This window comes from Sprattus sprattus, assembly GCF_963457725.1.
Source record: "Sprattus sprattus genome assembly, chromosome: 5".
NCBI lineage: Eukaryota > Metazoa > Chordata > Actinopteri > Clupeiformes > Clupeidae > Sprattus > Sprattus sprattus.
In genome coordinates this window covers 14,794,199-14,808,891 of record NC_137924.1, presented here as the reverse complement: position 1 = coordinate 14,808,891, position 14,693 = coordinate 14,794,199, and the positions used below count along the sequence as shown (strand labels likewise).

Below are 14,693 nucleotides of genomic sequence, written 5' to 3'. Positions count from 1 at the left end.
GCCAAACATCAAGCAAGTGCAACACAAGACAAAGCAAGACGGCAAATAAGCTACTTACTAGTTCGGCAGACAGTAGAAATCGGGCGGCTTTTAGGCAAACCTACATTTAGCAGTAATATGCCTACGCACCCTGGTATGGCAATGGCACCGAGGCGATTCTCAATATTAAAAGTCATTAAAGCGCCCCACTTTTTTTTCAAGCTGTTATTTTAAGGTAAAAATGCTTATCCTAACCCTAATCCTGAAGTACAATTGTTTAAAATGTTACTTTAATGCCATGTGGTGTGAGCGTTACTAGCCATTTAAAAGTTGTATGGGTTGGGTATTTCAGGCAAAAACGCTGCACCTTCTCCTCACACGTATGCACACACACACACACACACACACATAGGCTACCTCATTCCCACTCACAGTGAAAAACATGTATTTATTAATACATCAGAATGCCAGAAAGTACCTGTGTGTGGGTGACTGAAACATCTTCCCTAAACTGACCTATGCTTCCATAAACTGCAGAAAAATAACTCTCACTGGACTTGAAATATATGTATTGTAGCAACAGGAACTTGCAAGTATCATGGTGATGCTTCATCTCCTCTCAGTTGAGATCATTATATTAGACAAATTGACAAACGCTTCCTGTTTGAGGTCAAAAATAACTCCCTCATCTTAACTCTCCAAATCTTACATTGGAAATCGCATCACCCGTCAAGTTTAATTTCAACCGTCCTTGTGAACTGAGCTCTAGCGAGTCTCCTGTGAGCACATGCAGGACCTTCTGTGAGACTTGTGGAGAGTGTTTATACTCACTGGAGAGCTTTTCACAGACCAATTCACCAGACACAGCTGAGAGAACTGTGTACAGGTGAGCTCACAATGAGTTTTAATTTAATTTCTTTTTTACAAAAAGTCACAAAGGTTGAATTAGGTGTATTGTTATAGTAAAAGTTTGATTTGCCTGACCTCAAGTAGTGACATGAAGCGCAACTTTATTAACTAATTACTAACCGAGAGTGAGGTCATGCCGGGAAATATAAAACTGAGGCTTTGGAATATCGACGTGCACCGTAAAACTCAGACTGATCGCTTTCGCTTATTTGGACATTTTCATCGGAGGACAATGCGCACATCTGTAATCTGACATGATCACAGAACAGTTTCCTACCTTTTCCATATCTTTAACTCAATTGATGATGATATGACCCTCTGTCATTTCTTGTAAACCATTCAATTCTCTGATAGAAAAAAACACACAAAATATACAATATCTCCACACTTTATTAGTCTGACTGCTAGTGTGGAATTGGTTTCAGCCAGTTTTTAAAAGAGGATGTCATGTCTGACAGAATGTGGTTATGATGCAGGGTGCGACATTTCATGAAGTTTGAACATTATTCAGTGGCTCCACTTCACATTTAGTGGTTGTCAAGCTATTGCCAAAAAATGATAAGAGCCTACCTACTTCAGGGGGTGCTACCCCAAAGCGACACGCCTGTCTAAGGATGCAATCATTTTATTCTGTAAAAGCCATATGGGGCTTCAATCATGCCATGTTTCATGTGGATAGGTTTAGTCTAAGTATATGATATTGTCAGGGGAAAAACTTTGATAAACACCATACGAGCACCCTGCGATGCAGTGCAACTTTCTGGTATTTTCTACAGCTAGAACGCTATAAAATTGTGATTTGTTTAGATAGAAGATCAGTTGTTGACTGTTATTGCAGGAAAGTTCAATGATGGTGTCAGAGACACAGACCAAGTCTAATACATATTTGATCCTAATGAATTTAAATAATTTCCACTGCGCTGTGTGTCATCAGCTCAAGTTGGTGTGAAGACTGACAAGATCTTCCCTGAAAGGCTCCTCATTGACACATTCACCAGGACACAGTTGGGACAGTCTTCTACAGGTGAGCTCACACTGCCTCCTCTGCTTTATGACAACATCAAGGTTTTTAAATTCAACAAAAGTTTAACAGTGCAACAGTTTAACCTAAGTGGTCTTTTTTTAGTTGCACATACAATAATTCTGATGATTAAAGATAAGTAGAGAAGTTTTCAAAGTTTCGAGACCATTCCTTTAGAACAGTGAATACACTTTTTTTTACCTGATTGACTTCATTGGTGTCCTGTTATATAGACATATTGGGACACCTGCCAGCCAATAAGAAAAGGGTATTTCTCATCATAAAATATATAGTTATTTATATCAAGAATTCATGTCATTTGATCTGCCAATAAAACAGAAAAGAGTATATCTCATTTGATCTGCCAAGAGACAAGGAGCACAAGTTATATTTGAACCCTCAGCAATTAAATTTACCTACACAATTGGAAATATTTATTCTGAACATTGAGATACTCTCAGTCCATGAATAGTACATATACTCTATGGAGCAGTATTGTAAACTAAGTGGGTTCTTTTTAGCATTCAGAAGAGTCAACAGAATTGCTAAATTCAATGCGAGTTAAGTTTGTGGACGTCTATAATTTTTTGTCATTTGATCTTTCTAGAGACAAAGAGTCCGACTGAAATGGAGGAACCTCACAACCAGACATCAGCACACAACTACATTGAGCAACTTTTGCATTTTAAAACCATCCTACTGATCGTTCGCTGTCTAATTCTCTCTATTGCCCTCCCTCTAATATGCGTGGCTTTTCATGGGTTGCACTCTCTAGCCAAAACCAATCATGTTGTGTATGTTATAAACCTGTTCATTTCTGATCTGATTCAGGTGTTTGCCAGCGTGATTTGGACTGTGGCACTCAAAATGGGTGTTTATGAAGTTGACCTACCTTTGATGCTAGTGTACGTATTTGGTTTGGGACTTAACGTTTGCTTTATGGTGTGTATATCTGCAGAGAGATATATAATGATTGCTCACCCTGTTTGGTACCGAAAAATGCCAAAGATGAAGATATCAGTGTTTGTGTCTGTCACTGTTTGGATTTTGATATTGATATGGTGTGTCATCTTGTCCACCATAAGCTATGAAAAGTATCTTATAGTTGTGCTTGTGGTTTCGCTCCTGCCTTACCCCCTGGTGGTGTCCTTTTTTGTGGGGACATGGAGGGCCCTCTCTAGGACATCAGTCCCTCGTAAAGACCAGCGACAGATTATGGCAACCCTGGCTCTTGTTCTTTGTGTTTACACCATCTCATTCCTACCTCAGGTAATAACAAAAATTCTAGATCGATATCCAGATGTATATACTGATCATGTTTCTCAATATAAGTGGGCACATTCTTCTGACATTCTCATGTTATTGAACCCCCTGTTTGATTTTCTACTATATGTGTTCATCAGGAAGGATGCTAAAGATATCTTTAGTGCTATTCTTTCCTGTTTTTATAAGAGACATGAAGCGAACAAAGTTCAAACCAATGTGGCAGAAGTCCAAGTCTAAGCTAAAGGAGCTATGGGTAGCTCAGACACACCGTGTGTAAAATCGTCACCACATAAAAAATTCTATTTCTATGAATAAATGCTTGAGGTTGCGCTTGTGGCCTCTCCAGGACATCAGTCCTTTGTAATGACCAGAGACAGATTATGGCAACCCTGGCTCTCGTTCTGGCATCTTATTCCTACCTTATGTAGTGATGGAGGATGACTCAATCATCAACAGAAAAGGAATCTCTTGGATTTACTTTTCCTGTTCTGCTGATGTTCTCATGGCGTGGAACACCCTATCACATAGAGGTTTTTTTGTGAGGTGGGCTCAGTGGACAACTTTTAAATATTTTAAATTGATTTTCTTCGTTAACTTGAACTTCTTCTTTAACTCCCTGTTTTATGCCCCTTGGAAAGTGTGATTTATCTTTGATTATTATTATGTGTCTGGTGCAGTTCTTTTTATTTTTCAGGCCAAACATGTTTATTTATACATAGCGTAACTAGAGGTGGTCAACTGTTACCTAAGTAGTTTAAGAATAGCAAAAAGAAAATCAGATACTTAGAGTAACAGCAATAAAAAAAGTGTTTCAAAACTATTGTGGTGTTATGTACGCGTGATTGCCTGTATTTCCATGCTGTGCTTGTTATGTACTCCTTGTGCTCGTAGAATTTTAATGTCTGTAAATTCTGTTTTAGTGTTCAAGTGTTTAGTATAATGTACTTGAAATGTGACTAGTCAGATCAAATGAGCAATTCAAATCAGTCATTAAAGTTTATCTTGAAGCAGAAAAAAGCTTTAAAGCTGGTGTGGTGGAAGTTCACTGTCTAAATATCCTATATTTATATGATCCATAATATTCTGCACAAAAAAGGAAAACCATCTTTCTTGCCGCCAAGCTCATGATGACATCATGTTTATGTGAAGCCATTACCCCGTCCTGAGAACCAGCCGCACTGGTACAACCTGCAACTGTAGCTTACCGATTAAACTACCACATTGTTTTTACATGTTGCTACATTTCAATCGGTGCTGTCTAGACCCAGATAATCAACTGTAGAGACACAGATTACATAAACATTACCTATAGATTTGTGGAATCTTAATTTTTTTTTTTTATAAACGAGCACTGTTTATTAAACATTCAGTAACAAACAAACAGCCTGTATGATTTAGGAAAGGGTATTTCCATCTGATAGCCAAATTTTACACAGACCTATGTACAAGGCAATAAACACATGAGACAGAAATATACAGGGTCAGAAAATGAACAAAGCAGTTATGCAAGTTCATCCTTTCTATAGACTCTCTGCAGAAATGAACAATGCAAAAATTATATGATATTCCAAGTTCTTTTATGTGCCACAGATTGAAATTTTAAACCAGAAGAGCACAATTACCACAGTATAATTGAAATCAATCTGACTACAACACAAGTATTTAGATGTCCATTCCACTGTAGAAACTGAAGTTGTATAATGAAATTCCCTACTATTCCCTACCCAGAACTGATGAATACAATCTAACAATCAGTCAAGATAAGATATCTTTTAACACTCTAAACACATTCTTGTGTTGTGCTAAGAAAACATGTCAACTCCTTATGCACAAAATACAGTCTTAATGTTGCCGTGCCGTGTAATTGTGTGTAATCACAAATGACTATTATTAATACCACAGCCTCATGTAAACAGTCCCTGCTTACTGTGATGCAGTGGAGTGATGTGGCGCACTGAAGTAATATTGTAGTAATAATAAGTAATAAGTGTTGACTGTGAAATAACGGCTACATGAAAAAAAACATTGCTCTTCATCACTAGGGATAGTTAATGACTGTTCTCGTACGGGTAGAAAAATGTGCAATCCAAAAATGAATGTTTGAGTTTCACACGTATGCCTGACAAGAAACACAGGTGCTGCACTTCACATCTAAAAGTTTGAATGATCTTTTAACTTTCTGAATATAGTTTGGTCATGCCATTCCAACATTATACAATCTCTGTAAAGGATCTGACAACTTCCTAGGTATTTAGCTCTATAAACATCTGAATTTGCCTCTGAAAATGCATTAAAAAAATCATCCTATTTTTAAATCATAATCACCTGACACAACACACATCTTGAGTCTATGTGAAGAATGAAAATAACACATTTTGATTCACATTTTAGGCACAGCTATATTTGTTACAAAAAATAAATAGCATTAAGGCTTGGACTTTTCCACTCAGTTATGGATTTTAAACCAGGCTCTCTGGATAGGAAGTATATTAGCATTGTTTTCACAGACAAGCGAAATGTGTGTGAGTTCATAACGGTCTCTAAAAGTAGCCACGTTTTGTATTTGAACCAGATGCATACATTTAACTATATCATTATAAGGGTTGCCATGATGAAGTTCAACAAGTAACCAGACTATGATTTGTTTTGAAGACAGAAACCTATGACCAGCAAAAAAAAGGCAAACTACCATACCTTTAACAAGCATTTGAAACAGAAGTAACTTCTGAATCATACCTTTAACAAACAACACAAATCATACCTTTAAAATCAAATGAAAAGATGGTGTTTGGCCATAAGCTCCTGGCATGGTGTAGTTAGTAGTCAGAAGAATGATATGAGCATTATACATTACGCTAACCTGTCAGTTACGCCACTTACATTCTTTTATTGTTGTTTATTATTGGACCAGTGGGAAAATAGCAGGTTAACTGTACTGTATGTACTATAAATTATATTTCATTCAAAGTCCAAAGTGCTAAATACTTCTTTGTGATGCACATCTTTATGGTTTGACCACTTTCTACAGATATTGTGCATTTGTTTAGTTTCTCTTCTTTATCTTCAGTTAGAATAGATAGGTTCGGGTTCAGTGAACAGTAGGTTCAATTTACAGCAAATGTGAACAGACCAGTTGCAGATCTTTCGGTGGTCAGCTAAGTGCACTAGAGTTTCTCGGTCCATAAAAGTCATGTTTTGGAGCATGTTCACAGCAGTGATAACTACCATAATCCCACGTGGAAATATGCGATCAGTACATGAAGAGACCATCTGGCTGCCACAGAGTCCACAGTCTGCCCACTTCACAAGCCTCCTCATAGGGTATGGCCCATACTGCTCGTCACCAGACCCTTGATGTTGGTGACTGGGCGCACATCATGCAGTTGCCGGCGACGGTCTATGAAGGAAGCCAACCTGCCCGTATCCAGCGGGGTCTTTGAGTAGTCGCCGCTGTGGGCACTAACCCAGGGGTGCTGCAGGCAGGATGTCGCAGCGGGCCGTTTGCGAGGGTCCTGCTGAAGCATGGAGGTTATGAAGTCCCGTGCGGCCTGGCTGACTCCGCAGAAGTACTCGTCAGGGAAGCAGAAGTCCAGCTTGCAAATGTTCACACAGGTCTCCTCCAAGCTCTCGTCAAGGAAAGGGGAGACTCCGCTCAGCATGACGTAAGCCAACACGCCGACGCTCCACACGTCGGAGGTCAAAGACACTGGGGTCCCTTGGATCAACTCAGGAGCAGAGAATTCTGGGTTGCCAAGGAGTAGGTGAACGTAGCGGTGACCAGATACCTGAATGGCATCTCCAAAATCAATGAGCTTCACACAGGGAACTGGCACATGCAGATCCACCAGGAGATTCTCAGGCTACAGAAATAACAAAAAGCATTGAGAAAGAACAAATAAATGTTAATAATAATAATAATAATAATAACAATATTATTATTTAATATATAATGTGCAAACTGCAAACATGTTTTCGTATCAACTCACCTTCAGGTCTAGATGAGCAACTCGGCAGGTGTGCAAATGCTGCAAGGCCTCTAAGGTGTCCTTTACAAAAAATGCCACCTTCTCCTCCATCAGTTCATCATGAGCCACTAGGTAGTCAAAAAGCCTTCCATCCTCCAAGCTTGAGAAAGACAAACACAAAGACTTACCACGATGCAAACCTTTATTATTGACTTATAATAATAATAATAATAATAATAATATTATCTTTACAATTCACAGCCCTGCTTATAGAAAAGTAGAGGACTTACAGCTCTAGGACCAGGACGTAAGCGGACGCTGTCTCATAGGTGTCCGAGAGAGCTACCAGCTGTGGGTGTTGGACGTGTTTTAGGATGTCAGCCTCATGGGCCACCTGTTCCTTCTTCTGCATCTTCTTATTGACACATTTCACCGCCACCTCCTTCTTAGTGGCCTTGTTTAGGCACTTCTTCACCACAGAGAATCGGCCCCTACAATCAGAGATGTGGTGGTAGAGAAGGGGGAATGTAGTGCAGCTTCAACTCCTGAAGAAGCATGCACATGAGATGAACTAACTAGAGAAAATGCTAAATATATAACCTACCTTCCAATTTCAGATATTTCTGTGAAAGCCGTCTCAAAGTGATCTTTCCACTGAATCCCCATCCCATCGTACGTAGAGGCTTCAAGAAAAACCATAGAAATCGTTAGCGGTTGTAGTGCTGTTTGCGGTGAAAAATGCTATGACTCTTCTTCTCCCCCCCCAACACACACACACACAGCTTGTGACTCACGTCCACTAGGAAGGGTGACCATGTTGGAGGGCTCGCTGGGTGGACTGACTCCCCAAGGGTTGCTTGCACCAACCCGAAACTGGTAGTGCCCGCCGGGGATCAGGTCTTCAATCTTCACACACACATCTGATGTGGATACAGAGGGTTGCCAAACCAGCGAGTCTGAAGGATCAAGAGCGCAGGCACGGGTCATTAACCTAACAATAGGCTTATAATTGAGTGAGCTGGGATAAAGCAGTTTGATGGAGTATAAACAGCAGATGTGTTGCATTCTTACCCTCTTGCCTGTACTCCACGGTGTAACTGGAAACAGTGCAGTTTCCTGAGCTGGCCGGGGGAAGCCAGTGGACGATCACAGAAGAGCTGCTCGCCTCCTGAGCCACAGGCCGGGCAGGGGCTGATGGGATACCTGTGCAACAGGATGAATCCAACGCTTGTTATTCAATCTCTTTTTCAGTCTCAGTTTGTCTGTTGGCAATGTGTGCTATTGCCCCGCTTTCATCTTCTCCTTACCCTGGACTTTAATGGAAGCAGAGGAGGAGGCGGTGCCGTGGTCATTGACGGCCACACAGGTGTAAATACCCGTGTCCTGAGGCAACAGGTTACAAATCTTCAGCAGGATATCCCCCGTGTCCCTGGAGGTAAACAGAGTGGCATTTCTCAAAGCTGCTGTTACCGGGGAGGAGTGTCTCTCAAGACCCTTTCACTGGGCCCTCCAACAGACATCTTCTTCATCTTTCCAATGTTGCAGTGTACCGTATTTAGCAGTTAATATTCCAGTAAAATCCAGAAAAGACCTTAGATCTAAATGATCTAAATCTTGCTTTGTTTTTTCAAGTTCACATCAAAACATTTGGAGAAAAAAAAAACCCTCAAACAGATCAAAACAGATTGTTGTTTTTATCTGACATTAAAAAAAAAACTCTACTCCACAGTATTCCCTCAGACATCATCTTGAAATCTCCCATTGTTTCAGAGCAGTAGAGGAGGCTATTGAATCTCCAAAGCACGTGATAGTGGGGCTCTTTCTCCACTGTGACCCAAGTCGGCTGTGATATTTCACAGCAGACTTCTCATGAGGCACTGATCCACGCTGGGTTCCCACGGGATTAACAACGCCCTCTACGACCCCTTACAATCCTGTCCCTCCTGGCGCCTGCTACACTACCTGCTCCTAAAAATCACAATTATTTGCCACCCAGGATCTCAGACTCAGTCTTAGTTTAATCCGTATTCAAAACGTTTCAGGAAAGAAATGAGGCATTTGGTCACCCAATACTTACAGAGTACCTAAAGTTCCCATATTCTAGTCTCCAGTGTGATTTTAAGTGTGACATTAACAGGATATTGGACTTCTCTTGGACTGTTGGTGTGCATGCAAGGAGTCATTAACTTTTTGTGCTTGGACATAATCACCAGTCATTTAGTCCTGAAATATGTAGGTACCTGATATTTATTGTAAATCGGCTGCTGTTCACTATTGGACTCTGATCTGGGCCCTTCAGAGTGATCGTTGGCTTTGGCCGTCCACAGACCTTGCAGCACAAGACCACAGTCTCCCCAAACGGGCATGTCACATCAGCCAGAGGAATCAGGAACTCTGGAGCAACTTTTGAACAGAATCATAATACAACAGATATGCCCACATGACTTTAGCTTCACATGGGTTCATGGCATGTGTAAACCTTCATTTATTCAGTTATTCATTCTTGTGTTGACAACACACCAATAAGCAAAAGCTCACTCTTGAGAGTCCACAACTGATTTTTCCTTAATTTCTTACCTTCTTGAATAAAGTTGGGGTTCAGTAACTGCAAAGCAAATAAATTACAGTTAAGACTTAGATAGTTCAGATCTAAAAGCAGATGCCAAGGTCGTCCGAGTATGTGATCTTTATATCCCATTGACAAGCCAATGGTTATTATATGACTTGACCACTTGGGGGTGCTATTATTACATCTAGGGAATGGTGACCATGATGGTGAATTCCAAGAAACATCCATTTCTGAGAACTGACTGGAATTATGAGTGTGAGTTTGGGGAGAGGGAAGGGGCCTGTAAACCATATACAAATCCTTTGTCAAAATCAAGTGTCCTTCAAAGCCTCTTGAAAGAAAACCTGAAACTACTGACAGATTTATAGAAGCATATTCATGTGTGAGTGGAAAAAACAGTAGCTTGCTGTAGTTTTTAAACACATACATGCATAACAGAGCTATGCAATACACTGGTAATCTGAGGTCACTACAAACACATATTTAGATTAGTGATTCAAAATACACAGAAGCCAAAAAATACATGTAGATACAAAAAAATCATAATTATTAGTTTTGAAATATTAGTTCAGCAAATAAGATCAGTTAGAAACACTTTACTGTGAGAAAGACTGCAAAACATACTAAATAAAATCACCTGCGGATACAGCCACACCACACCTTCTAGAAACACTAGACATCATCAGCAGGACTACTACAACACACACTTGGACACTGCTAGGGGCTGCATGCATGACGGACTAGATTTCAAGTACTACCTCCATGCTAGTTTTGGGGTCTAGCTCGTCATCACAATCTGACTCCTCTGAACTGTTTGACTCCTGTGGTGCAGCATGGGAAAGAGTAGAGTTAAGACAGGTGGCCGTGTTCTCCTCCTGCCGTTGCTAGAAGCATGTAGCCAGCGGAGGAGACAGGTGACAGGTGACGGGAGAACACAGGGCTTGCACAGGACACAGACATCATTTCAGTGCCGTCTTCCGTGAGGGATTATAACAAGCAGTTGGAGGAAAAGCATCCAGCATTTGGCACATTGGAAGCAGTGTTGGTGCACAGCTGCTCTGGTGGTAGTATGTAATGTTAGACACATTCATTCGTTAATGTGGGTCAAAAAACTGTTTAATCAAACAACGAAGAAGTCTATAATGTGGTAGGTGGTGTAATGTGTAACTGGAGGTAGTAACAGTATGGTTATGTAACCATCAGGAGGTGAGGGTGTACATTTTTACACACTTTTGTTGAGTGATTACTGTACTTATATAATAAAACCACAATGCCCACACCTCAGCAGTGAAATGTGATAAATGACACCAGCTGACCAAAACAAACCTGGGCAGTTTTGTCCTTATGACTATTAACACATTTGTCGTTGTCAGTTTTTACATAAGGGTGAACAGTGTGAACCATCATGTTAAATGTTGTGGGGTAAAATTTGACCTGTGGCCAAGACTGATGTCAAGGTGACATGGCAGCTGTTAACCTAAACAAAATAATCATCTAACTTCATGGGCATACATGATTCTTTCAGGGTGGGTCAGATGACATGCACCCGGACATTTTCAGAACTCATAGAGGGTCGCAAATGATCAAACCCTAAATATCATCACTCTAAAAACATGCAAGACATTTGCCGGGTCATGTTTTCTCTCAAAATGATTATTAAAAGCCTACCTTGAACTGATCTTTTAATATATTTTTTAAGTATTTGATTACAGTTAGCCAGGATAATTAGCACAATACGTATAGCCCCCTTGTGTCTACTGAGTGCTGTGAGTTTAATTGCATCTTTACAGTTAGTGCCCAGGCAGGGACTCGGGCGTGAAACAGGTGCGCGCACACGGGTGAGAGGGCAGCAGGCATTCAGGAGGCTCAGCCGCCTGCTTACTCACTTTCACTGCCACCTTGGTGCTCAGTATTTCCTTGGGCTTACGGGGGAGGCCGTTCTCAAGCTTGGCTTCACTTTTGCCACTGCTATCCTGCTCTGCTCGCTTTCTTGTACGCAGGGTATTCCATGACAGAGACTTCCTGTTGTACCAAAAGATGCAATGGTCAAAGCAGGAATATCAAGTGAAGGGGGTGGGAGGGGAAAAGAAAGGTAACCAATCTTTATTGTGCAAATCACAGGCATCCTGTCTGGAATAAAACAATTCCTACAGATTTGAAAGGAAAGGCTAGTTGTGTACCCAAATACTGACTGTCACACCATATGGGCAACCTCCAGGGACCATTTTTTGGTGTTTAACTTCCCCCTCAGCATATCATAATGATCCCCTCCTAAGACCCTCGGCATTCAGTCTTACACCATGGTGGATACATCATTTGTGTCAAAGCAACTTGGGCTTCAAAGACCCCTTCATCAGGATAAATAAGGACTGAATGACAGATGTCAGATTCAATAGGCAGCTGCTTTGAACACAAATGAAATCTGCTTAGGACCAATAGGGTTAGTAGAAAACAAACAAATACACTAACTACAACAAAAGAGGAAAAACTGAATCATAACAAAATCATAAGAAAGTGCAAAAACATATTGTGCTCTTCAAACTGATTTGTTTAATTCAACAGATTGTCAAAGCACTAAAACATTATTAAAAATGATCCGATTTCGACTCAGCCATATCAAAGAGAGCCTACATGGATGTGTGAAGAGAACGATGAGTTTGTGAATCTTTGTGATTTATGGAATGCGGTTCCATAAGGTCTACATTTAATAGACTGGTGATTTGATTTAACTTGTGAAATAGTTTGCTTTCATAGGGTACTCTAATCCACAGTGATTTGAATTTTGACCATGGGAGGTTAGCTACAAAAATGCAGTTTGACTGCATCTGTGCAGTTCTTTCCAAGTACAAACAATGTCATTGTGAGTATCCTGAAGCAAAACATAACGCTTAATTTTCTTGGCTTTGTTAAGTCATGCTCATGTCAAAATTTTATTTTACATATTTAAAATAATACATTTAAAATTATTAGTTACACTACAAGTACAATGCTGAACATTGTGACTATAATTATATTGCACAACCTGACTTCATTAATATGGATCCTCTTAAATAGTGCAAAAGACTTTATACAGGAATGTACGGAAAAGTATCAGTAAACAAATGAAGATTATTTACAGTAATCGGCCAACATATCAGGTAACCAATCAAATCAAAATAAAACTGAAATTAAGTTCTCAAAAATAACATTAAAACAACAAAAACCCAACCTGTACAAATTGCCACAGACAATAACATAAACTTTCTCCACTTGGAGAAATAGACCGCAGTCCATTGAAAGGCCTTTTTTTTCTTCAAAATTCACAAAGGAAAAATAACGGTGTTAGAAACTGAAATAAAAGTCCAGCCCAGTGAGTTCCACATTGATGTAAGATTCTCTCGGTGCATCTTCTTTCTAAGAAAATGAGATGCCTCTAAAGTTCATTCACACCTGTACGAGTGTTCTGCAATGACTTTTTTTTTTTATTACTGAACAAAAAAAAAAGGGAAAAAACCCCCATAGAAAGTAACATGAAATTAGACTTCGCCCTTCGTCCAACATTTCCAAGTTAGTTCCGACGAAAGAAGGGTGGATCCCTGTACCTTTGTCACGTGGCTCTATCAGCCAGCCAGATCTCCAGTGAGGTGAGGCTGTGGGACACTTACTTGATATTTCCGTCAGCACTGTCTATGAGTGTTTTACTGAGGGGGCCCAGGATGTGACCTGGCAGCCAGCCCTCGGCCGCTGGGGATTGGCTATTGGCTGCCCGATACACCAGGAACATGTTCTGCTGGTTGGTGGCCAGCACCTGCACCGTTTCTCCCTGGTTGACGCAAATCTCGTTTTCTTTCAGTGCATTGTAGTCTTGCGTCACCATCATAGTGGAGGACATCCCGTTACATCCGACTCCGTCATGGTGCTGAGTGGTTAAGGTCAGTGTGTGACACAGACACACATGGACACACACACATACACACATGGACATACACACATACACACACACACACACACACAAAAAACATGCACACCAAAGTTACAGGAGAACATACCAAGTCTAAGAGATAACTAAAATGAAAAAGAAAATCTGTTTAACTTGTAAGTGGTGAAAATGATTGAAAACTGGTTATATTATTTCCTGCAGGTTGGTACAGAGCACCCATAACATGTGGCGTATGAGGGAAGCCTGCGGCACACATTGGGTGGAACTGCAGCATTTTGATGCCATGGTTTTCTCAAAAACATCAACTGGTGTCCTGTTGAGAGGGAAACTAGGCCAGCAAACAGACTAATAATAGCCTTGCGTTAGAGCTGTGCTCTCGTTCTGCAGAGCGACTGCGAGTTCTGACAGTGAGATTTCTATGAGGACGTTTTGAGGCGAGCCATTCTAAGTGAGACTTACCCTTGTGGACTCGAACCCCCGCTCGCTGTGTTTCTGCGGGTCGAAGCAAGGGCTGCCATTGGAGGTAGACATTTTGAGAGGGGTGGAGGTCCTTCCGGAGAGAGGGGGCTTCTCCACTCCCACGGAGGCGGTGGAGTTGGGTCTGCTGGGCTGCTGGGACGGACGGCTGGCCGATGAGTTCCTGGTCAGAGAGTGAGACCCACCCTTCTCCTTCTGGTACTCAATAGGGGACTGGAGGGCTGTAAAGACATTTAGGATGGACATGGATGAAAAGTGTAGGAAAGTTTATAAACAACACAAAAATCACACACAACAGCCCTGTAGTGAAAATGCTGTAATCATATACGTACGTTCATGTATGTAGGATATAGTGTATTACCACGTTTAAAATAAATAAAAGTTCAATGAATGGATGGCCGTTCTCACCCGATAGAAAGTTGCTCTGGGCATCTAAGAGGTCTGTGATGTGCTGAACCCAGACCTGCTTGATGTCCACGTTCGCAGCTTGAAGCGTGAATCGTTCAGATGAGCCACGACTCGTCAGCACGAGCTTACAGGGGTCATTGTCAACATGCTCCTCCAGTGCCAGGTAGCTCACCTTTCCAG

At 40.9% G+C, this 14,693-nt stretch overlaps 1 protein-coding gene across 5 annotated transcripts in view; it reads right to left on the bottom strand.

Moving 5' to 3' along the window:
• Positions 1–6,489: 6,489 nt before the first annotated feature.
• Positions 6,490–14,693, bottom strand: part of kalrna (kalirin RhoGEF kinase a) — a gene marked incomplete at both ends in the record, with an annotated part of 149,354 nt that continues 141,150 nt past the window's right edge. For 2 of the 5 annotated variants that reach the window (XM_080838585.1, XM_080838588.1), the window contains 14 exons: positions 6,490–7,035; positions 7,162–7,300; positions 7,431–7,631; positions 7,745–7,823; positions 7,935–8,096; positions 8,212–8,343; positions 8,448–8,569; positions 9,381–9,543; positions 9,718–9,745; positions 10,468–10,530; positions 11,596–11,731; positions 13,354–13,604; positions 14,088–14,326; positions 14,514–14,685. In XM_080838585.1, the coding sequence (XP_080694711.1) occupies positions 6,490–7,035; positions 7,162–7,300; positions 7,431–7,631; positions 7,745–7,823; positions 7,935–8,096; positions 8,212–8,343; positions 8,448–8,569; positions 9,381–9,543; positions 9,718–9,745; positions 10,468–10,530; positions 11,596–11,731; positions 13,354–13,604; positions 14,088–14,326; positions 14,514–14,685 (2,433 nt within the window). Of the gene's footprint in view, positions 7,036–7,161; positions 7,301–7,430; positions 7,632–7,744; positions 7,824–7,934; positions 8,097–8,211; positions 8,344–8,447; positions 8,570–9,380; positions 9,544–9,717; positions 9,746–10,467; positions 10,531–11,595; positions 11,732–12,949; positions 13,608–14,087; positions 14,327–14,513; positions 14,686–14,693 lie in introns of those variants that run through there. The other 3 variants (XM_080838586.1, XM_080838587.1, XM_080838589.1) reach the window with 3 other exon arrangements.